The following is a 25449-nucleotide window of genomic DNA, read 5'->3' as shown; positions in this document are numbered from 1 at the left end:
CTCCTCAAACCTTTGTCTTTTCCCCCCTGTTATGGTATTATGGGAAGAGAATCCCTTCCCAGATGTCAACCTGACTGATTGATGTTTCACACCTGTCCTGACCTTGGTATGATTCCAAAGCATTTGATCTTGACATTTCTCCTGTACACTGACGGCCTTTGGATTTCTCTAGTTCTTGTTGATGTGAAATGTGAATGCATATCTTTGGTACACTGGTCTTTCTCTTCTAATCAAAAATGTGGATTTTTAAAAAAATTAATTTTGACTTTGTGGGCTAACTCTTATTCAGGAGAAAAAGAAACAATTCAAAATTTCTTGGGTTTTGAGCAAAGGCAGGGAAAGGAACAATGTTGGTAGCAGTGAAAGCCCTTTGAATTCAGGCTGGAAAGAACTACGTCTATGTAGACATAACCAAAGAATCATGAAAATAGTGTGGATGACAGTGGAATCAATAAGCTACAGGGAGTTTATCTTTCTTTCTTAACAACCTTATTAGCCTAGTAATTCCCTTTGCTACTGCTATGAAAACAGGAATGTCTTGTCTTTGCCTGGCTGACATTGATGATTAGGAAACATTAATTGACATGTATTTTTATTCTTATGTCCTGCTATCAAAAATCAGTTTTAAGAACATGATTTGCAGAGAGTAACTATTAGAAATATAATACTGTATCTGGTGACTACTAAATGTATGGAGAAAAAAGGGCTTTTTGCTAGTTTTGTGTTGATGTTGAAGATAATGCTATTAATTCAACAAAGAAAGATGGCGGTTCATGCAATAAATATTTAACACAGATCTTTGTTGCTCAATAGTGTAATAATAATGAGAAGTGACAGACTAGGGAGTCATTCATACTCATGTTTTTGTACCAAGGAGATCCAGGGAGATTCGAGGATGCGATACCGAATCGAAGTTCCCACTACATTTACCATGTAGATCAAATCTCTTCATGGCATTTTAATCCTATTGAAGGTGTTAAAATACTCTTTTGTGAAATGTTTTCTCTTACATAATATTAAGTTTAACACCATATTATGGCACTCATTATGAAGAGAGGCTCATCTTTTCACAGAGTTAGCCCAGCATGTTTGCTTCAGTAAAAACTATATAAGGGTTTTGAAAGGCCTTAAAGTAGAGGTAGACAACTATATAGTGGACAGGTGCCATTTTCTCATCCCAGTGCCCAACTAGCAGGTTTCACCAGTGAGTTTTGGTGCATCCAAAATGACATGATGTCACTTGCAGATGCCATTTTGGACAATTTTTGAGCATTTTTCGCTCTTTGGGGGAGGGGGATTTTGGAGAGGTTTGTAGGTCTTTGCAGGGCTAGGGGAAGGGAAATGATGCATTTCGGGGGGGGGGGCAGTTTTGGCTCATTTGAGTGCAATATATGGCCCTAAATGCCCTCCATTTAAAAAAAATGGGGAAGGGGCTGGGAACTGAAGATGTCTTCTGGGAAATTCCAACACAGTTTGCTCATCCCTGCCTTACAAACTAGTAAACAAATTGTAGCCCAAAAGTACTAGGATGATAGCCCCATACACCAGAAGGATCAATGATATTTGTTGTTTGCTTTATTTTCACAGTATGTCCCTCCTGACCTTTGCATCTGTAACTTTGTGTTGGAGCAGTCACTGTCTGTCAGGGCACTCCAGGAAATGCTCGCCAACACAGGAGATAATTCCAGTGAAGGGGTAAGTAAAATGGTTTCCTTTTTGACATAATAGGATGCCAAGCACACACATTTAAACTCTTTTTCTTCGTCTTGCTTGGATCTAAAACCTTTTCCAAAGTGAAGCTGTCAAGAATGGGATTAATAATACCTTCAAACATTTTTTTTAACTTTTTGGGAGCCTTTTACTTTACAGTTCACACATTTCACAAGAAATTTCAGGGTGAGAAATTTGTCAGGGTTAAAATAAAAAATGAAATAAAAACCATTCTTGCTTCTTTAAAGATCAGTTATTGTACTACCAGAATGGAGATGGGTCCTGAGAGATGAGGAACATCCTTGAATGTACAGCTAGCTTTTGTCAATACAAGGTGTTCAAGAGTCAAGATGCTTTCATTGTAGGTCATTTGCAGAGTAACATTACATTCTGTTAGGAATCACTGGTTCAGAACAGGTGAATAAAATCTTTTGCTCACTGCTTTGCACTCAAATCAGAAGAGATTGGGAGTTATATTATTCTGGCTCTCCCCCTTTAATTTAAAAATGGTTCCTCAAATCTGATTACTATTTAAATATATAGCATTTAGATATATGCATCAAACCATGACAGCTTCTAAAGGAACATATGTAACCAGCAGTTTGGGTGGTATCTGTTGTTCCCAAACTACCCTTAAGAAATGATGCATGTATGAACAATCCAATAATGAGGGAGTGGTTCGTTGTTCGGGTCTTTTCCATATAGCTGGGATTTTTGATTGAGGATAATCATCAGATACAAAAGGCTTACATACTTGCTCTACTTATGTGATTCAGTTACCGTACTCTCATATGAGGTTCTTTAGCAAAGGACTGCAAGATACAGAAGTAACAAAATCTAGATTTAGGGGCTATATACACAGCCCCCTAGGGGCGTCCTCCAGCTGCTCCTTTCCTAGCCAGATCTGGGCCGTGGCAACCTCATGCCTCATGCCGATCTGGCTTTGAAAAAGCAGCTCCTTTTTGTGCCCTCGAAAGGGTGCCATAGCCACATTGCTGTGGCTATATGGTGCTCCTTCAGTGCTGCGTCGTATGGATGCAGCGCTGGAGATGCACCATGATGTTGCACACCATGTGGAGCAGTGTGCACCATCAGGGTGCCCTGGGGAGTCAAGTCAAGCATGCATCATGACGACGCTATGGCCTGACTCTGCCCCCATGCTGGCCTTTCAGGACCTTAGAGGCGTTGCATCCTGATTATTTCAATAAAATAGACTACTTAATACTGTTTCTCTGTGTTATGTGGAATGGTGCAAAGGCTCACATTTATTTATGCTTTTTCAGCATTGAATATAATCCTACAGGTAAGGGGAGGAAGGCAGAGATGGAAGTGAACAGGTTTTGTGTCTTAACTAATGGAACCCTCCCTCACCCCTCCTTTAATCTCCACTAGAATGAAAGACACTGCCTAATTGCCTGATTTATCTTTGTTCATAAGATTTTATCCTAATCCATGAGGACTGGAAACATTATTTTCATCTGCATGTATGCAAGCTGAATATTGTATTAGATATGCCTCATAATATGGGAAAGGTTTTATAATACAGGAGAATAACCAACCCAAGTTTCAAGTTCTGGTTTATCTCTTCACCTCAGTACTGAAAGCAGCTCCCAAAATGATATAAAGGAGATATTTGCACAGAGATATCCTGACATTACAGTAAATAGGAAAGTGTTAGGGTGTCCAAATCCTCTCTGTATGCATAGGAGCTCCCACGATTGCAGCGGAGCCTGTATTTAGCTAAACATCAGAATGTTTATCTCTAGGTACCTCTGAGAAATGGACAAATGCTATTTTCTCCACAAGTGTCAGTTTGTTCCAAAGACAGATGTAGTTAGTAAACTTTCCTGGAATAAAATATTTTGTAAGTAAATATACAGTCATGTGAACATTGGTGAAAATGTTGGTAAAAAGTCAATTGACATGAGAACCAGAAAAAAGTAAACTACTTAATTATGTCTTTTCATTTCTTTCTGCAGAGCCTAAAAAGTTACTTTTTCTCTCTTATATACTAGCCTATTATTATCCTTGTAGCTGGGTTTTAAAAAAAATCTGTACAAACTGTTTGATATTCTCCTATTTTTATTCATATATTCAGTCATGGAATAAATGTTGTTCCATGTCCCTATAAAAAGCATACAGAAACTCAGTATTGCAGCAACACAGAAAGAAGGTATAATTATGCAAATGGCATTTCCTACAGCAAAATGTCCCTACAGTTTTCTCCTTATGGGATATCTAGAAGGCACCTGTCAAAATCAATGATAGAGAAAAGTGGAGCGGTGACAGATAAAACCTGCATTAGAACACAAGGGTTTCCAGAAATAGCAAAACAGAGCATATAAATATGAATGCTGGCAGTAATTTTCTTTTTGAATAAATGATCATTTTTCTCTAAACTTGCTTCATGACTTTAAAATAAAATGCAATCTTCCTTTGACTGCGGGTTTTCATGTTCACTTCAGCATTGGCTGCTACTGTTGCTGCTGCAGATTAAACTGTCCTTTGTCTTCTTTTTTCTTTCAGCAGTAATAAACAAGTAGTACATAGATGGAACTGAACATGTGTATGAAAAACAAGTAGACCATAGGGTTTCCTTTGGGCAGGAGAGCCTAGAAGGAATATTGTTTAAACAGAAAAGTGGCATTTGGTTGACAGTAGTCTATTTGTGTTGTATACTATTTGTGGGAAATGACTGTAAGAAATACTGCAGGCTTGTTTGAATGGGATGTGGTATGGAATAATGCAAAGTATCTCATGCCACAGAGTGCTTGAAATAACATGCTTGGGGTTCTCAGGCAGGACCTAGGTGCCTTTGGACCATCTTGTCACATGTGACAAACGGCTACTGTCCTCTGCATGCTTATAGTTGAATTCACTGTAACTTACTTCCAGGTGGACTTATATTGGCAGCTGAAGTTGCATGAACGGCTTACACAAGACTACTTCATGCATGGTGGCAGCATCAGAACTGCATTGCATGGAAGCTGCTTCTTTGAACTGAACACATATCTGGAACATGAGACCATACATAAAATATTTGTCCCGACTCATTTAACCTGTACTAAATTCTTCCTTTGACAAATATGGCTCACACCTTCAACTTGAGGCCCTCCATGCAGCAAAGCATTTTATTTCTACTCTTACAGCCTTTAAGAAGGCTCTTAACATGGACCTCCTCTGGCAGGCCTTCTCAACCTAACTTCTCTCCCCATATACTGTGATTCACATCGCTCTGTCCACCAATTATTCCCTTAATTTTAAACACTATTGTATTTTACTGTTTTTAAATGCTGATTATTTGATTGTAATTTTAGTATTGGGATGAGGGGTTGAGAAGGGACTAATTTTCAATTTTATTGTATTTTCTATGTATTTTTATTGTTGTAACCCGCCTGGATTCCTTGTGATTGGATGGGCTATACATAAATCATTTATTATTATTATTATTATTATTATTATTATTATTATTATTATTACTCAAACCAAAGAGAGATGAGTTAGACTTTGTGTGGTCTTTACATAAGCTTCCTTATGTGAAAGGTATGCCAGATAAACACCACTCCAGCTGGAGGGAATGATTTCCAGTTTAGAACAGGATCAGATAGCCCCCCTGACACTGGACTACAGCTCTTATTATCCCCCACATTCTGCTGTGCTGTGTTGTACACTTTGGATGTAGCCATTAGATTTTCCTTATCTATAAATCTTATGCTAAGAACCCATATACTTGTTATACATTAACCAGCTTTATGTTTAGAAACTCAATTTCTAGTACCTCTCCCTTTATCACCTTCTGGCCTCTTGGACATCTGACTTGTGACCACAATAAAATCCATACAGGCAGAGTTAATATCAACATTCCACTTAAGTATTCTTAATTGTTGGAATCTCAGAATATTTATATGAGTGAATGAGCAGGCTCTCTGATAATATTTTTGAGACTATTTATTACCTGCAATGTATGTAGAGCTTTTTGCATTATCTTTTATATACTTTATATGTCTTATGAATCTATTTTTGAAGGCTTAAATGTAGCAAGGTAATTCAAATCAGTACCCAACCTGTATTAACCGGCAAGATCTTTACACCTGAAAGAGACTTGTTCTTGGAATTACCTCCCTTCTCTTCACCTTGTTGGGAGGTATAGTGTGCAGTGCAACCTGTGATCCTTAATAGTGAGGAAGCCCCTCCAATGCCCTGAGCGTGGGCTGTGCCCCTGAGTCAGACATTGTCCAAATACCATTTCTTTCTTGATTTATGGATAGGTTGACCCAGGTTTTTGGCTTCATTTTTTAACTAAAATTTCTTGACTTACACAAGCATATACAGTATTTCACTCCAGCGCTCTGTTTGTACAGTGACTAACCAAATGCCTTGAGGAATCACATACATCTGTTGTGTGTCCCCTTGTTCACAGATGACCACAGTAGTAGTAGTAGTAGTAGTAATAATAATAATAATAATAATAATAATAATAATAAGAACCCTAGGATTTCAGGGTTCAGACTTGAGTGGTGGAAAAAAGAAGTGAAATTTCTTCATCTTTCCTTTCACGTGAAATGCTGCCACCTCTCTATGCAGAAAAATGTACAAGGGAAATCATTTCCTGTCTGGTCCTCACCATGTTTTTCATCATTTAAATCAGCAGTTCTTGAACAACCCTTTCACAGGGGTTGCTTAAGACCATTGAAAAACAGTAGCAAAATTACAGTTATGGAGCAGCAATGAAAATAATTTTATGGTTGGGGGTCACCACAACATCAGGAACTGTATTAAAGGGTCGTGGCATAAAGAAGGTTGAGAACCACTGTTCTAAAGCCCCCTTCCAGGTCCTTCTGCCTCTGAAATAGTAGTAATGAAGGGTCTTCTCTATGATTATGCCTTTCCCAGCCCACCCTTTGGTGTTTATGATTTTTGTTGTTGTCGTTGCTTACTATTTGTAGGCTGCAGATGAAATTTTTCTTAAGCGTTTTCTGCCTATTTATGTTGCTGAGCTTCTGTTTTGTCTTGTCTGATTGTTCTTATTTTACATTGTTTTTAACAATTCTTATATTACATATTTATGTACTGATTTTAAGCTGTCTTGAGCATATTGTGCAGAAAGGTGAGACAATATTTTAAATTAATAAATATGTTAGCGTATTGGGAAGAAAACGTGGCTCATGAGAGGGGCTGAAAGCTCTGTGTCATAATTGCCAATTGGTTACTATGGATGACTTCATTAACCAATGGAAAAACCACCCTCCCCCGAACCCATGGGTGATCAATTCTTCAAGCTAGCGACGATGATCATTGCTTTGGCAGTGTTAATGGGCAGGCTTTTGTTTGCAATAAGGAATGTGCAACTGCTGGTTTGTTTGAAGATCTTTGGTGTGAGTCCAATACCTGTGCAGTGCGTGTCTGACATTTACATGAACTGCTTTTCTTACTGTAAGTAGGAGTCCTGATTTGCATGCCACATTAATAAAATTAATTATCAAACAAAAGATCAGCATGAGAATGTTGGTTAATACCAGCGTTTAGACCCTTGGCAAAGGGAAAAAAATACCAAATTCAGCTTAGGATTGTTACTGTAGAGGAAAAGAACTCAAATGAGGAAAATTAAATGTAGCAGCTGAAATATCCTGATGGAATTTCATGGTAAAAATATTAACAATTTACACAATGACCAATTCCTTTAGTCACATCAATGTGATTATATAGATCTGCTGCAGATATACCATTCCCTGTAGCTTGCTCAATTTTATATTTAGCATGTTGCATACTTGTCTCTTTCTTAAGAGTATTGATAGTCACAATACTGGATGTTAAATATAATGAACACAATTTACCTGTACAAGACCCTCTGCAATAATGTCTATGTTTTATATAGCAATCATTCATTGTGTGTACGTGTAACTTCTTCAGAAGAAACTTCTAGTATCACCATTAATTTTTGTTTTAATTAATGATTAACAGAGTATTCCATATATATACACTCAGAAGTAAGTTCTGTTGAAATCAGGAAGATTATATAATTGCTATCTAAAATATATTCCATTTCAATTTAAGTAGATATTTCTTTGCATAAGTTTTGTTTGACTTTATGTTTTATATAACTGTTTTTTCACATAGATACACAAACACTAATCGTGTGTGACACTAAATTTTCATTTAATATTTTGTTTTCAACTTCGCTAGCCTAGAGATCTCTCCGAATGGGTATGTTCTTTATTCATTTGTCTGATCTTCAGCTACTGCATGAAACTCTTTCCATTTGTACTTGTGATAAATCAGACCTCTTGCTTGTCAGTGCTATCAGTGATTTCATTCAGTATGCTGGTTGTTTCATATAGGGTTGTTGTTTTTTTGAAGCCATACAACCTCAGGATTAATAATCAGCCATTGAGTTCTTTGCTGGACTTCTGTTCTTTGCTGGACTTCTGTTCTTTACACAAATGAATCAGTATTTACTCACTAGCAGATATGCATAGAATTTACAGTCTTCATCTTCATAAGGATTGATAATTTGTCTTGAAATCTTTAGACAAATACAACTTTCTATAACTGAAAAGTAAATAGTATTATGAAGCTACAGATGAAACCTATAATAAAACATGGATCTGTATCCTCCTTTCCTGGCAGGAGTTGACTTGGTCAGATTGCCTGCAAGCCAGCCATACCTTCCTCTACTGTAACTGCAATAAGGATCTCAAGATGGTCAATTCTAGACCCCATCATCTGCAATTCTTCATCTTCACATATCTTCACATATCTCCTTTTTATTCCTTAGTGGCTGGATTTGGTTCTGTTTTTGTCAGCAGAATCCTGCTATGGTTTCTTTTCCCCATCTCCTTAGGAGTTACTGGTAGACTGCCCCTAGGGTTGTTTATAGTTTTGTCAGTAGTCATTACCCTAGTTTGTTGTTAGAGTTTTTAAGACTTAAATTGAAGTAAAATGAGGATTTGAATATTTAAATCTCAGCTTTAATTAAAACAAAATGTCTTTAGTCCAGTATTGTGAAGATAGTCATGCATACGTGAAATCACACAAACTAAGTAAGGTAATGTGAAGTTGAAGGCTTTCACAGCCGACATCCATAGTTTTTTGTGGGTTTTTCAGGCTATGTGGCCATGTTCTGGAAGACTTTATTCCTGATATTTTGCCAGCATCTGTGGCTGGCATCTTCAGAGAAGATCCGAAGATGCCAGCCATAGATGCAAGGAAAACGTCAAGAATAAATTCTTCCAGAATGCAGCCACATAGCCTGAAAAAACCTCAAAAACTATAGGTAAGGGGCTGAAATAGACCGGCCACTTCATCCGGCTCCAAGCTGGCTTGGGGGCCTGGTGTTTACATACATCACCACTCTCAAGTCTTCCAGAAATCACACCAGTGGTTACACGCCAAGCGGTTTTTGGGTGACTTGAGGGCATAGCGTTTAGATGCCACATGCCCTGGAGCTGGCAAAAAGCCGTCTCCAGAGGCAAAAGGGAGGCTTTTTTCCACTCCAAATAGAAGCAGATTTTTTTTGCTACCATTTGGGATGGAAGTTTCCTGGATTTGGGCCATGCGTCTGTTTGCCACAGCCACAATCCAGCCTTAAATGGCCCATCTGTTTCACCCTATAGTGATAGCAGTACTGTATTATTGTTGTTATTATTATACTTTATTTATATAGTGCTGTAGATTTACACAGTGCTGTACAAACAAACAATAAAATCGATAAAAATGAAACCTGCCAATGGTGTACATTCTACAATATATATATAAAACAATAGATAATGATACACGATAGAATTAGATAAAAAAGCAGACAACAAATTAAAAAGATCAAATATCAAATCACGTGCACCCCAATCACATCACTTCCTGCCAGCACCATTTGAGTGCTGCACAACGCTCGTGCCACCATGGAGCCACCCGTGTGGACGGCGGCAAGCCATGATGGCGGGTGGCATCCTTGCGAACTAGGGCTGCTGGGCATGTAAATGCCCAGCCTCATCTAGCCCTAGCTCATGGTGAGGACGCTGCAAAGTGCTCATCTGTATCGGGCCATAGTCTCTTCCATATAGCTAATAAAGGTACAGAAATACTATTTGTTTGTTTTTTCTGGATCTAAACATAACTAGTAGCTGAATGGAGAACTTGAGTGTCTTACATGGATTTTTGCTTTCTGCATCTGAACAACAGAAGAATATAATCTGTCAAAAATAAGCACAAATCACTTTGCTTCATCCTGAAGTAAGAGATGACTATGATGATGATGTTGACTATGGGGAGTGTGACAACAAAGATAATGATTAAGTGTTGCTGTTATTTTAGTGGTGCATTTAATAGAAGAATAAGTGGAAAGAGTGGAAAAGTGGTGAAGAAAACAAATGGACTAATTAGTTTAGGTCTTAATTGCTGCTCTGTTTCCCCATTTGACAATGTGGTCTAGAACAAGGAATATAGTGGCATCATTAAAGATGCTTTCAACTTTAATATATTCATGAGGATTTGAACTGAGTGCTCCTGAGCCTGTATAGGCATAGACTTTCTTATTATAGGTATGCAATTTCTGATCCAGGAGTCATGCATACAGAGGCAAAAAGTAGAATGTATGTCATGTACTGTTCTCATGGCAAAACCTATTGGCAATATCTATACATCTTACAAAGTTCAATTGTGCCATGGAAAGGCTTAAAGTGCTCTTCTTCAGACTGGATGTTGTGTTATATTATTAATTAACAGAAGGGAGTCCATGGTGTCATTTCAAAACCAGAAAATTTCAGAATTAAAAAATAACTCTTGTATCAGTCGCAAGATTGTATTTATGGAATGGAATTTAATATTGTGTAGGAAGGGCTTATATTACAAGTTTGTACTGAGCCGCCCGAAGTACAGTTTGGGCATTTCTGATTCATATGGGAAATCAGCACAATTATATGGTTCTGTTCAGTTTTGTTCTCATAAATCCCACACATTGTTTGGGAAAAAATCTGCCATTTACTAGAGCAGTGAGTTTTGGGTTGTTCTGCAATGCTAAATTGACATACTGTGTTAATTTTATTTCCCCAATTCCCTGGGCAATTAATGATTACTTAAAAACCTAACCCTCTAAGGATTCAGATGTCAGCATGACTTGGATTCAGATTCCTAAGGGAAAGAAAAGTGCAGGCTCGAAACTTCACTCAAGCAACAATTATTTAACAATTATTCAAACCAAATAATATTGCATTGTGGTTTAGAGCAGATGGGTGCCTAGTTCTGAAAAAGAAAAAAAACCTCCACAATTTCTTACAACAATTCTAACCATCCAGTTATACATTCCACCTTCTCTCTACCTTGCCTCCTTAGCATGCAGTGGACCTGTGCTTCAAACGTAGTCAGAGAAACTCCTTTTTAACCTCATTTGCAAGCTTAAACTTATTCTAGTTTTAGTCCTATCTACAAATATTAACAACTCATTCAAACTCTTCCATGGTTATTTGTCCCTTTTCCACTTTTTTATGTTCACCTCTTAAATCTTATCTCATCAGAAAGTTCCTTATACTGTCACCCCCATTTTTCTTAGATGTTTCCCGTTTTGCTTTCTCTTTGGAATTGTTTGTGATTGTTCCTTCATTATCTCACTTTTAAGGGATTCCTGTTCATCACAAACTCATATTTCTTTTAGTATTTCTGAGCATGGGGTCTAATTTGTATTTCCTTGACATTATTAAAATTGCCTTTCTTAAATTCCATAGAATGTGTTCAGTGAATTCTCAGCTTTCCCTTGCTATAAAATGAATCTCCAAAAAATACAGTCACTTCCACCTGTTTCCAGTTGTTGTTAATTGTCATCAAGTTAACTTACATTAACCCTATGAATGAGAGACCTGCAAGTCACCCTGTTATCAACTATCCTGCTAAAGTCTTGTGAAAACAGGGTTGTGGCTTCCTTGATTGAGTCTACTTTTCACTGGTTTCTGCTACTTTAACCTTGTTGATCTGTTAGTGAGGATCACTTCCATATTACTAATTATTTATTTATATATAAATAAATTCCCAATTTGGGACTCAAGGTGGCTTGAGAGTAATGGGACATAGAGAAGAGCTTCCCTAACAGATCTCAAAACACAGATATGTTTATAAGGAAGAATATGGTCTTTCAGGTAACCTGGAGCTGAGCCATAAAGGAATTATAGGTCAAAATGAGCTCTTTGAATTGTCCCTGGAAACAGTTCTAAAATAGGGAAATCAGTTTTCTTAGCTTGGGAAACTTGGTCAGGAAGAATAACACAGAAGTCACAAATTGGCACAATTTTGGCCTGGTATTTACACACCCCAAGTGTTTCAGAAAATAATTCTGTGCACAATAAATAAGCAAGCTTTTTTGCATTAAAAAACCAACATGTGTTTCTGGAAACTTTGAGGTTTATCGCATGGGGGAAAAACGTTCCCCGTTGTGTTCTAACGAGCGCGGGCGCGCACAGAGCGTGATGGGAACCCGATGGGTCCCAGAACGCTAGTTTACCGCATGGCGGAATGCTGCCATCACTACTGGGGGTTCCCATCGGGTTCCCAATGTGTTCCAGGAGGCGCCATTCTAATGGCGCCTCCTGGAACACATTGGGAACCCGATGGGAATGCCCGGCAGTGACGGCGGAGTTCCGCTGTGCGGTAAACTAGCGTTCTGGGACCCATCGGGTTCCCATCACTCTCCGTGTGCGCCCGCGCTTGTGCTCGTTAGAACACATCGGGGAACGTTTTCCCCCCCATGCGATAAACTTCAAAGACACTATTTTGTTTTTACACAAAAACCTTGTGTGTATGTATGTGCAGAATTATTCCTTACTTATTTTTCTTTATCTAATTACAGTTTCTCATTCTATATGAGAAATCCCATGTTGGAAGAAAATGCAAAATGCTCTGAGATTTTGTTTGTCAAGCCTACTAACCAATATCCCTTCCTTTTGGTCCCTGTGGGAACCAATGACACTGCAAGACACAGCCTTCAGAATATCAGAAGGGATTACAAGGTTCTTGGTAGGAAGCTGAAAGAAATGGGTGCACAAATTGTCATCTTGTCTCTTTTGCCAGTTGAAGGGCACGGTCCAGGAAGGGAGAGGAAAATAGCAGATGTAAACAACTGGCTCTGCAGATGGTGCCACCGAGAACTATTTGGATTCTTCAATCATGGGCAGAGCTTCGATGGGGGGGGGGACTTCTGGCAACGGATGGTTGCATCTCACACCAGTTGGAAGAAATGTTTTTGCCAGCAATCTCAAGAAGTTGATCAGGAGGGCTTTAAACTGAGTTATGTGGGGGAGGGAGACAATATTATGGAAGGCAAAAGCGATGGAGAAAATAGTCAAACTGACATAGAGGAAACAAGACAAATAGTGCAAGGACCCAACAGTGCGAGGCAAAAAAACTTGCACAGGTAGCAAGTAAAGGGGACACATGGTCTGCGATGTCTCTACACTAATGCACAGAGCATGGGAAATAAGCAAGATGAACTCAAACTCCTGGTACAACGAAGCATATATGATATAATAGGCATCACTGAAATCTGGTGGGATGAATCTGAGAACTGGAATGTAGAAATAGAGGGGTATAACCTTTTTAAGAGAAATAGGCCAAAAGAAAAGGATGAGGAATAGCACTATATTTCAGAGATATTTACACCAGTGAAGAGATCCAGGACATCAATACTGGCAGCCAGACCCCTGAGTCAGACGGAGGAATTGGATGATGCCTTTCTAGAACAGATGACTACACACTCAGAAAGGAGAGCTGTAGTAGTGATGGGTGACTTCAACTATCCTGATATTTGCTGGAATTCAAACTCAGCCAAATCCACAAGGTCTAGCAAATTCCTCACTTGCCTTGAAGACAATTTCATTGTCCAAAAGGTGGAAGAGGCAACAAGGGGATCAGCTATTTTGGATCTGATCCTAACCAACAGGAAGACCTAGTTAATGGAGTGCAAGTGGTGGGATCCTTAAGTGGAAGTGACCATGTTCTCCTGGAGTTTGTTATACAATGGAAAGGAGAAGCCAGGCATAGTCAGACACGCATTCTAGACTTTAGGAGAGCGGATTTCAGTAAACTTAAAGAAATACTGGGAGTGATCCCGTGGTCAGAAATACTAAAAGAGAAGGGAGTTCAGGATGGATGGGAGTTTCTCAATAGGAGATACTGAGGGCACATTTTCAGTTCCAATGAGGAAGAAAAATGGGAGGTGTCTCAAGAAACCAGGATGGATGACTAAGGAACTTTCAACTGAGCTAAGTTTTAAACGGAACATGTATAAGAAATGGAAAAGGGGGGAAATCATGAAAAAGGAATTCAGAGAAATAGCAGGCATGTGTAGGGGTAAAGTCAGAAAAGCTAAAGCGCAGAATGAACTCTAACTTGGTAGAGAAGTTAAAAAGAATAAAAAGGGCTTTTTGGATATATTCGCAGCAAAAGGAAGAAGAAGGAAATGGTAGGGACACTCCGTGGAGAAGATGGCAAAATGCTAACAGAAAACAGAGAAAAGGCAGAATTACTCAACACCTTCTTTGCCTCTGTATTCTCAGAAAAGGCAAAGGGTGCTCAACCTGAGGATAATGGAGCAGAGGACAGATATGGAGAATTTCAGCATAGAATAAGTAAAGAGATAGTACAGGAATACTTGGTTAATCTAAATGAATATAAGTCTCCAGGACCAGAAGAACTACATCCAAGGGTATTAAAAGAACTGGCAAATGTAATATTGGCAACATTGGCAATAATCTTTGAGAACTCCTGGAGAACAGGAGACCTCCCAGCAGACTGGAGGAGGGCAAATGTTGTCCCCATCTTCAAAAAGGGAAAAAAAGAGGATCCCAACAATTATCGTCCAGTTAGTCTGACATCAATACCAGGAAATATTCTAGAGCAGATCATTAAACAGAGAGTCTGTGAACATCTAGAAAGCAATGCGATAATCACAAAAAATCAACATGGGTTTCAGAGAAAGAAGTCATGCCAGACAAATCTGATATCTTTCTTTATTAAAATTCCCAGCTTGGTAGATGAGGAGAATGCTGTGGATATAGTATATCTTGATTTCAGTAAGGCCTTTGACAAAGTTCCCCATGACATTCTTGCAAACAAGCTTGTAAAATGTGGGCTAGACATGGTAACTGTTACATGGATTTGTAATTGGTTGACTGGCCGAACCCAAAGGGTGCTCAACAATGGCTCCTTTTCCTCCTGGAGAGAAGTGGCCAGTGGGGTCCCACAGGGCTCTGTCCCGGGCCCAGTGCTATTCAACATCTTCATCAGTGACTTGGATGAAAGAATTGGGGGCATAGTTATCAAATGCAGATGACACCAAATTAGGAGAAATAGAGAATACTCCAGAGGACAGGATCAAAATTCAAAATGACCTGAATAGACTAGCATGCTGGGCCAAAGCTAACAAAATGAAATTCAACACGGAGAAATGTAAGGTACTACACTTAGGGTGAAAAAATGAAATGTACAGATATAGGATGGGGGACATCTGGCTGAATGAGACTATGTGTGAAAGAGATCTAGGAGTCCAAGTAGACCACAAGTTGAACATGAGTCAAAAGTGTGATGTGGCAGCTAAAAAGGCCAATGCAATTTTAGGCTGCATCAATAAAAGTATAGTGTCTAGGTCAAGGGAAGTAATAGTGCCATTGTATTCTGCTTTGATCAGGCCCCACCTGGAATGTTGTGTCCAGTTATGGGCACCACAATTCAAATAGGATGTTGAGAAACTGAAGCGTGTTCAAAGAAGGGCGACTGAAATGGTGAAGGGTCTGGAAACCATGTCCTTTGAAGAGCGACTTAGGGAGCTGGGGATGTTTAGCCTGGAGAAGAGAAGGTTAAGAAGTGATATGATAGCCCTGAAAGGATGTCACATTGAGAGGGAACAAACTTGTTTTCTGCTGCTCCAGAGAACAGGACCTGGATCAATGGATGTACTACAGAAAAAGAGATTCCATGTCAACATTAGGAGGAACTTCCTGACAGTAAGGGCTGTTCAACAGTAGAACACACTCCCTTGGTGTAGTGGACTCTCCTTCCTTAGAGGTGTTTAAGCAGAGGTTGGATGGCCATCTGTCAGAGATGCTTTGATTGGGAGTTCCTGCATAGCTGGGGGTTGGACTGGATGGCCCTTGAGGTCTCTTCCAACTCTACGATTCTATGATTCTATCTAATAGCAAAAAGAATGGTGTTTTTGTGATTTTTGTTCATTGTCATTGTTTTGAACAAAAAAGAAACACACCCTGGTGCAGTTTCCATAAAAAAAGAAATGCAAAATTAAATCAAATTAAAGAATGTGCAAAATTAAATTAAATTAAAGAATGTCCAAAAACTCTTTTAATCTTGCCCATCAGGAAAGTGACTCTTGAGGTTTTTTATTCTTGAATGCTAGCTAGAATGAAAGTAGAAAATATTTACATTGCTAGGCTTTTGTTGCTGTCTCTTAGGGCCGAAACAGATAGCCTGAAAGTCCAGCTCAGTGCTGACTTGGGGGTGTGGTGTTTAGAAATGTCACATCCTCACATCGCTGGCAAGCTGTGCCGGTGATTACACACCTGCGAGCTTCTGGGTGACTTGGGGCATGATGTTCAGACACCACTGCCCCAGAGCCGGTGAAAAGCCTGCTCTAGTGGCAAAGTGGTGGCTTTTTCCTGCCCCAAATAGGAGTGGAGTTTTTCAGCTCCTATGTTGGGCAGAAGCTGGCTGGATTGAGGCTGTGGTGTGCAGTTGATGTGGTCTCAACCCAGCTCTCTCAGGAGTGGTGTCATGCCACCCCTTTAGGGCTGTCTGTTTTGTCCCCAAGTGAACAACTGGGAGGAGGGAGGAGTGCATGTGTATCTCAGGTGTTCACTATTAACCATGGACTTCCAGGACAGACATTGTCAGGAAGTGAAGAGGATGCACCAGGCAAGTCTAACAGCAGCAGCGTGTAAGTGAGAAGACTATAGAGGGTATCTAGCTAGGAAGAGGTGATTGATTCAACACAGGGGTTAGTGCATCAAACTCTTCCATATCACACCCTGCCTAATTCTAAATGCATTCCAAATGGCCATAGTTGTTATATAGTGATCAAAAGATCCACTGCATATGCTTAAGGCCATGTTCTTTATTATTAATGCACATATGGCATGGCTGATCATTGGCACTGAAAGCAAACTCTGAGGTTGAGCCTCATTGGCTCCTACATTTAGACATCAAGACAAACTATGTTTACTTGCTACAGGGATGACCTGCGGCAGATTTCAGCTTGCACATGCCATCTTTTCATAGCAAAAAGGAAACTGGAAACATTTGCTTCTGTTTTAAATTTAGCTGCACTTTGTTGGGTCTGATCTATGAAGTATGGTTAAAACTAAGCATGGTTTATTGAAACAAGGTAGCCTTGTAACTCTAGATTTAATATTACATTGTTTCAGCAAACTATAGTTGAAATTAACTTTTTTGTTCGTGTTTGAACATAACAAGCTATTGTGAAAAAGGAATGGAAAATTCAAACCTCCTTGGAGTCATATGGTGGTGGAGAGGAGGGGTAGTGCTCAAAAACCTCAGTCTCTCTGCATCTAATTTCTGTAATGATAAACCAGAGATGCAGCCAATAAGTCATTGCTGAGATTCATGCTCCAGGAAGTAAATGAATTCAACTGAATTTGCTTTCAACTGACAATACTATACATATCTTTTCAGAAGTGTTTTCTGGATAATGCAAGCTTCATTTAAGACTCAGAGCAGCTTACAACATTAAAAAAAACACCATACAGTTAAAAACATACAAAAATATTGTATTAAAATAGAATTAAATTGCTACAATAATTAAAATAAATTCAATGCTAAAATCAAGTTCAGAAAGATTAAAAAGTTTAAAATACATTAAAACAATATTACAGCACCCCATCACATGCCTTAAAAATTTTCTGTTTTAACTCCTTTCTTAAATGCCAGGCCAAATGACAATCTACATGTGAGCTACCTGCTTTCTGTATAGATTTTGAGCTGCACAGTTGGGGATATAGCTGAGATACAGCTATAAAAGGAGGACACACAGCTCTCTAATTGAGCGACATTGTGGTTCTGAGTCACTGGATAAAGAGAGACTGTAGTAGTTATGCTGAAGGGAGAAACAGCGAGAAGAGGAATGGTCTCTGTGTTGAAAATGGAACAAATCTTTGCTACTTTTCAGCTGTTCTGTGGCAACCTATTCTGCCACTAACTAATTAGTTTAGCTCTGGAACTCAGCTAGATTGGATGCAGAAAATGTGATTGTCCCCATCTGGCAGAACTAATGCCACTTTGGGAAGGAGGATTTACATTGTGGAAAGAATATCAAAAAATAATAATAAAATGTTCTGCCCTAGAACATTTCTTTTCTGATCTTCAAAACATTCCTGTGGGACTTCTAATTAATAAAATAAATACTGTGGGAAGATCTCTGAATCTCTCATTTGAAAGTATGTTACTGCATTAATTTCAGCTAACAATTTTCCATTGGTAGAGACCTGGCTGAGGAAAAAACAGCAACTCTCACTCTTTAAACCATGTGGGTTTTTCTAGCTTTGCAGCAAGCTAGTGCTATTCACTGAAGTGAAATATATCCTGAAGAGAGCAATATACAGTTGTCTGGCCTGTACATCTTGATGTTAGGTCGGCAGCCCGGGTCAATATGATTTGCATTGCTACCTGCTGTGTAAATGCACTCAAAGGAACAAATCGTAAAATCTCCCCATGGTGTAATCATAATGCAAGATGTAGCTTTTAGCTCACTGTGTGATTTTACTTAAACCACAGAATATCACAAATCTGGCCTCTACATTTAGGTAGATTAATAAGTAGTCATAAGGAGGCAAAATTGCTGTGTGGGTTGTTGGTTCATTTTTCATTTGATCATCAAGTTTCTTTCACTGAAATCTCAATGAGTTGTGGCATTTTGTGTTCTTTGTTACCCAGCTCGTTATAACCTTGGCAGGGAAATCTAATAACATAAAAAGTGTTGTTAATATTTGTGAACTCTTACTTCACAATTCTCATTTAGCCTTAGCTGTGACTTCTTATTGATCCCTTGTGTTAAAAGGCCATCAGTTATTCCTTGCATAGTTCTCCACTTTTAGGATTGTTGTGGATCTTTGGGGAGTTTTCTGTCTTTAGGGTGCTTTGCCTAGGACCAAGTTTCAAAATCAAAGCATGCAGTGCAAGGAGGGACATGGAGAAAGAGGGGAAGTGTGTACAGCTGGTGCACATAATATCAAACCATGGTTTGATATTACATCTCATTGTACCGTAACTGATGCAAACCACATAAACATTTATGTTTTGCTTTTTTATTAAGTGCTTCTGGGCATACCTATTTTTTCCTTTATTTTTTCTGATAAGCTAACTAAAACTTCAGTTTCAGCACTGTAGCATTAATGAAAATGGCTTTTATAAACATGCGTCACTCACTTCAAGCAAACTGTCAGCTTGGTTTCTTTTGTGAAATAAGCATGTAATTGGAACATTTTGGGAACATCTGCGCATGAAGCTCTTTATATTCCAGTCAGTTATGTCTTTAGCTGCACTTGAAATCGTGTCTTTCCAAGGATAGATTTCAGGGGGAAACGTATTTCTGAAAATATTTGTGAAGTTTCCATAATACGAAACATATGTTTTCTTAACATATTGCATAGATTTAAAAATATATCCATATTACAGTCTTGTTGCTTTAATACAAAGTGAAGAATAAAGTGTCAAAAAGTCTTTTGGGTACAAGTTGTAGATTTGTTGTTTAAAAGCACATACAGCAGTAATAGCTGCATTCAGTATTTTGTTGACCATGTACTTGCATCAGTTTTCTACAAGTGACAGATTATCAACAATTATTTAAGGGCAACTGTGCAACTTTGTAAAGTTTTTTTTTTAATTGGAGAATTGGTCTTTTGGAGAATACCTTCATACAGGTGGCAACATGATGATAAATTACAAATAAAATTATATTTCATCACGATTAAAAGACATTCAATGAATCTGAATCCCATGAGCAGCATATTGGCCATCTATAATGATTATTCCAAAGTTCATTGTTATAATCTATATTTTGTTTTTTAATGCTTCTGGAAAGTTTATAAGAAAGGTAAGAAGCACATTCAAAAGTTTGCATTCTGAAGCTATTATGAAAGAAGATTTTCATTCATATGTATCCAAATATAAACTTGCGGGGGAAAAGGCATGGGTTGTGGAAGATGAATTACACATTCACACTGTATGCTTAATATTTATACATTTTGAACTGTAGCTCTTAGCAATATGACAAAGGCGCCGTCGTTACGTGCGAGGGGCGGCGCTTCCTGATGTGCCTTGCCCCTCGCATGTAATGAGTGCGTCAAAATGGCGGTGCCCTATACAGATGGCTGCCGCCATTTTGACGTCGTGGACGCGTAGTGTCTGGACGTCGTGCGGCGGAAGTGACGCTGCAAGTGCGCACCTCATGCCTTGTGGCGCCACTTCCGGGGCACAGAAAGAAGCGCCATTTTGGCGCTTCTTTCTTGCTGTGCCTGGGAACCGCGCTGTTTGGCTGCTGCAGTTCCCTGATGCCGCAACCGGCAGCAGCACGAGACCACCCATTTTGGGTGGTCTGTAACACGCCAAAGATTCCTTATTTCTTACAGCATTATCGCTGCTTACAGCTGAAACCAGCTGTTGCTATGATCTCTCTGCTATGCTGCAGCTCCACCTCTGAAAATGTCAAAAGGTGGTACTGCACTTCCTCACTCAGCAGTTTTCGCTGACACAATGGACCGATATTCATATTTCATTACATTCACATTGCATTCATAGACTGCTTTTTGTTGTGGAAATCAAGATGGTAAACATGACATCAAAACAGTGGTTCTTGAACAAAAAAAACTATGAAGGAAGGTTGAAAAGAGAAATCGAAGAATTGTAACGTATGCATAAACTGCAGTCCATCAATAGTGGACTCATACAGAGCTTGCTTATGTAGATCTGTCCCTGGACTTTCCACTCCACCCCATGCATATAAGTAAATAGGCTCATACTACAAACTTCTCTCTTTCAGTTATTCTCAAAAATGCAACAAGATCCCTTTTCATACTTATTTTCCAGACTAATACAGCTATGTCTTTGAATGGCATTTCATGGCAGTGTCCTAGACAGACACTGACTTGACTGGGCTCAGATTAGCATTGTTGCTGCCTTGGGATTGCCCTATAAAGCTACTGACTATGGTATCTCTCTGCAGTTTGAATGTCAGGCCCTCTCTCCTTTCATGCCTCTAGTACTGACAATTCTTCAGTCAGGGAGATTTTCTCACTACCCTTTCCTGTCCTTTCCTCCTGAGCTAGGCATGGGATGTAACCTTTAATACATGGATTTTATTGCACAGCTTCATGCCCAGGCAAGAGACATCCTGTATCTGATCATGGCATCCCATACCCAATCCGGCTTTCTCTCACACCTTGCAAAGAATGGGGAAATCCTGTTCTTAAAAAAGTGTAGGAGAAGTCTGGATCAGGTACGGGATGCCATGATCAGGTATGACATGCCTCTTGCCTAGGCATGGAGGCGTATGCTAAAATCCGTGTATTAAAGTTTACATCCTACACCTAGCTTGGGAGGAAAGGATGGGAAATGGCAGTGCAGCAATTTCCTTCTTTAGAGGTCAGGAAACATTATGCTGTATTGTTTCTAATAGTCAATCTGCATGGGCTTTTAAATACTGTACAAGTCAGAGTAAGGTTTGTATACAATTTTAAAATACATGTTACTTTTAAAATGCATAATTGTTTTAACTTTTAAAAATTTTTAGTCATTTTTTAAAGTTTATGTTTATACTTTTTAATGCCTTTATATTGTTCTTAAATTGCAGTGTTGTATTCTTTCACGAGTATAGTGCCTGTTTTTCCTTCTCCTAGATTAGTCCCTTATTAGTTGAAATTGCAGGGCTTTGCCTTAATTTGAGTTGTGAAACAGGCTCATGGCCAGATATTGATGCTACTGTGTAAGCATTGGTCATTCTTTACAGTAAATATTTGAAAATATGAGTATTTGGGTGCCACTGCGAGTTCCCTTAAACATGAGTTTAAGCCTGTTTTAATAGTTGCATACAAAGTATGCATTATTTTTAGTTATTAAGGTAATCACATTTTGTTTGTTCTAGTCCTTGTAAGCAGTAAGATTTCCATCACCTTTTCTACAGGCAGCACAAGGTGGCGGTCATAGAACACTACTGTATGGTCATGCTATACTGCTTCGTCATTCATTCAGTGAAATGGTAAGCAATTTTATTTATTGTTAACCATGCACTTGTCCCTGTAGCGATTGAAAGAGAGGGTCAGGTACTGCATGTGGTATGCTAGGCAGGATGAACAAAAAAGGTTGGGCAAAAGGTTCCTTCTCTCACATAGCCTTGCCTGCTTCAGTCATACTATTTCTTTGTGTTTAGATTCCTAAGCTAGAAAATTACTTAAGTGACCCTCTTCCCTTCCTTATCGTTGTGTGAATATTTCATTACCTCCCCCCCCCCATCTCAAATTAGCTTTGCCAGATATGGTACCATGGAAGTGTAATTCTGGAGGAGTGTGTGTGTGTGTGTCAGTTTATGGTGACCCCATAAATTTTATAGGTTTTTTTTTAAAGCAAGGAGTACTCAGAGATTATTTGCCTAGTTTCTTCTTCCTGGAATTAAATAATTAGATTCCTCTTCTCTCCTGTTCCTAGTAAAATGTCATCCAGAGGTGCCAAAGTCAGGCTTGATATTATACTGAATATTCAGGGTCACATTCAATATTTTATGGTTTCACAGCAACTATATAACACAGTGTTGCTATATAGTATTTGTAGGCATCATTCACTTCTGACAACCTGTTCCTAGAGAATGCTGTTACATTAAATTTGTAGTTTTGGTATTGTTTTTATGCATTTAGTTCACAGATTCTTCTCACCCCAAAATGTGCCTAGGGTTTCAAAATAAGTGAATTAATAGAAATGTCTCAGGCTCAAATCTGTTGTTAAATCAATCAAGGAAGGAATGTGATCCTGCAAGCAGATATGGAAGATATGATTATGTTTTCCTCATGGTCTATCTTAAAATCACAAATTATCTGGATTTAGATACAATATTACATTATGACATATTTAAATTTATTTATTTCAGTGTTTCTAATAGCTGTCTTGTTTTTCAGTACTTGACTTGTTTGACGACATCAAGATCTCAGACGGATAAACTTGCATTTGATGTGGGACTACAGGAAAATGCAGCAGGTATGTATAATCTGAGATTAATTTACAGCAGGCCTGCAAAATCTGTTACTGTATTGTTCTTGTTGGTATTACTACTATTACTATATTTCATTTGTAGTTATCTCCTACTTTAGTGCCCAACTGGGAGTAAAGTTGATTTGTAAAAATTAATTTTTAAAAATTAAATCTATATACAATTACTTCATGGTGATGCTGTAGCAGTTACCTGGAACTGCAAACTGCAAAAACATGATCTTTCTTTAGCCCCTGGCAGGATATAAAACAGGTTTAGTGGGCTGCATTCAGTATGGTTGGGTATACTTTCCCTCTGGCACATGACCAATGAGTCTCATTTATTTCAATAGTGGTGGTTTCCATTTCAGTGGGGATATGAATTTTCTCTTAGATACTTGAGTGCCTTGGGTAACTCCTTTGAAATAGGGACAAAAACCCAGAGTGACTTTACCATTCTACTGTTAGGGAAACCACAAACCACCACTGATTATTATTTTTATTATCAATAATACAGAATAATTTCAGCAACAAAAATATGAATTGTACTTGTGAACAAATATAATTAGATGAGCATGAATATTATTTATAGAAGAAAGCTTTCAGCTTCCCTTTACCCATATAGACAAAATATCACTTTCATTAAGTATTGCTGCATGCAGAGAGAGTGTTAAAGAAAACAAAAGCCTACTGTGCATGAAAGTATAATTATCACTTTTAAAAATATTTGTCACTCCCATGCAGTAAAAATAATGTAGCCATATGTGGTATTCAGTCCTAAATCCAATTGTTCAGTTCTAGTAGGATATACATTTATTTCAGTGACCCACTGTCAGACATTTTCAAAGGCAAAGATGTATCTGGTTCATCCAGGATCACTAAACAGAGCAGCTATATAAAGGGAAACCTACACATATAGCAGCTATCAGTCATGAAGATTGTTTAGAGCCACATGTGGAGGAGCTGCTTTTAGTGCTCACACACTACTGATGTTTACCCATCATTTCCATCATTTCCTTGTGATTTGGTAGTTGATAAGCTACCAGAGAAGCCTGGATTGTATATGGGCTGTCTACTACTTGGATAAGGGAGCCCTGGTGGCGCAGTGGTTAAATGCCTGTACTGCAGCCATTCACTCAAAAACACAAGGTTGCGAGTTCAAGACCAGCAAAAGGGCCCAAGCTCGACTCAGGCTTGCATCCTTCCGAGGTCGCTAAAATGAATACCCAGACTGTTGGGGGCAAATTAGCTTACTTGCTAATTAGCTTACTTGCTGTTCACCGCTATGATCTTTGGAATAGCGGTATATAAATAAAACAAATTATTATTAATTATTATTATTATTATATGGGACAGTGTAATAAGATCCTATGGTGACAACCCATGTCTATCCTAGCACATATTTGGCATGTGATAATCTCCATTTTCTCCCCACTCCATATCTCCCTCTGTCTGTTACTGCGGTAATAGCTGCTCCCTGGATCAATTCCCACACATACATCATTCATCTTTGCTTTGTTTTTATCACTAACAGGCAGAATATTTTAAAGACCATGATTATAATTCTTAACCCAACCAAAGGGACTGGTCTTGACCCTTACTCTGTCTCAAAAGCACCTTGCACAAAGGGGTAACCCCCACCTTGCAGGAAGGTAACAGGTGGAAACAGGCAGACCACCACCAGCAGCAGACAAGCAGACATGAGAAAAGTATCTTTCTTCTCAGTCTAGAATTATTCTTAAAAAGGTTTTTCAACACTTGAGAAACACATTTTAAAACAATTTCCCAAATATTTTTGCATATTCTTGCCATTCCTAGCAGTCATCCATATTTTTGAGCTTTTATATAAAGTGGCTAAAATATTAAAATAATAATAATAATAATAATAATAATAATAATAATAATAATAATAAGCAATTGTGATAGTAAAGTGCAAGTGTACCTGATGAGAAAAGGAAAATATTGGCTGGCTTTTTTGCTTTCAGGGTAATTGTATTTTCCAAAATAAATTCAACATAGAAAAAGGAAATATGGTAGAAGTGAAGTAGTTTGTGAACATAATGAAAAATATTTCCAATATGAAGCAGAATTTGGTTTTGGTGTTGTAATCATGCTATGATTGCTTTTATAAAGAGATCCGAGAAATGTTTGTTGTTTGTTGTAAATGTTAGGACTAATGTATGCATACTGTAGGTGAAGCATGCTGGTGGACCATACATCCTGCTTCTAAACAAAGGTCCGAAGGAGAAAAGGTGCGGATTGGAGATGATCTTATCCTGGTTAGCGTATCCTCTGAAAGATACCTGGTAAGGGTCAAAGCAATCCCCATTATAGTTTTAATGTATTCTCACATGAAGATGTTACCCAATGCTAGTTCTACTTTTATTCCCCCTCTCCCCGGTTATAAACTGCATGTTTCTTGTGCATTTTTCTTGTCTTCTCATAGAACTGTGATCAGATTCTTCTTACTGGAATAAAATAGAAATTGTAAAATATCCTATTCAT

The 25449-nt window shown here is 38.5% G+C and overlaps 1 protein-coding gene across 1 annotated transcript in view; it reads left to right on the top strand.

Annotated features, from left to right (window-relative positions):
* RYR3 (ryanodine receptor 3) overlaps window positions 1-25449 on the top strand; it is a 442959-nt gene that overhangs the window by 85350 nt on the left and 332160 nt on the right. The window contains exons 3-6 of the mRNA XM_089521997.1: window positions 1588-1695; window positions 21890-21964; window positions 22875-22953; window positions 25138-25250. Of these exons, the coding sequence (XP_089378123.1) occupies window positions 1588-1695; window positions 21890-21964; window positions 22875-22953; window positions 25138-25250 (375 nt within the window). The remainder of the gene's footprint in view (window positions 1-1587; window positions 1696-21889; window positions 21965-22874; window positions 22954-25137; window positions 25251-25449) is intronic.

The sequence above is a fragment of the Sceloporus occidentalis genome, unplaced genomic scaffold, assembly GCF_023333645.1.
Source record: "Sceloporus occidentalis isolate IW3139 unplaced genomic scaffold, rSceOcc1.0.p SCAF_4, whole genome shotgun sequence".
Lineage (NCBI taxonomy): Eukaryota > Metazoa > Chordata > Lepidosauria > Squamata > Phrynosomatidae > Sceloporus > Sceloporus occidentalis.
This window is presented reverse-complemented; position numbering and strand designations above follow the sequence as displayed.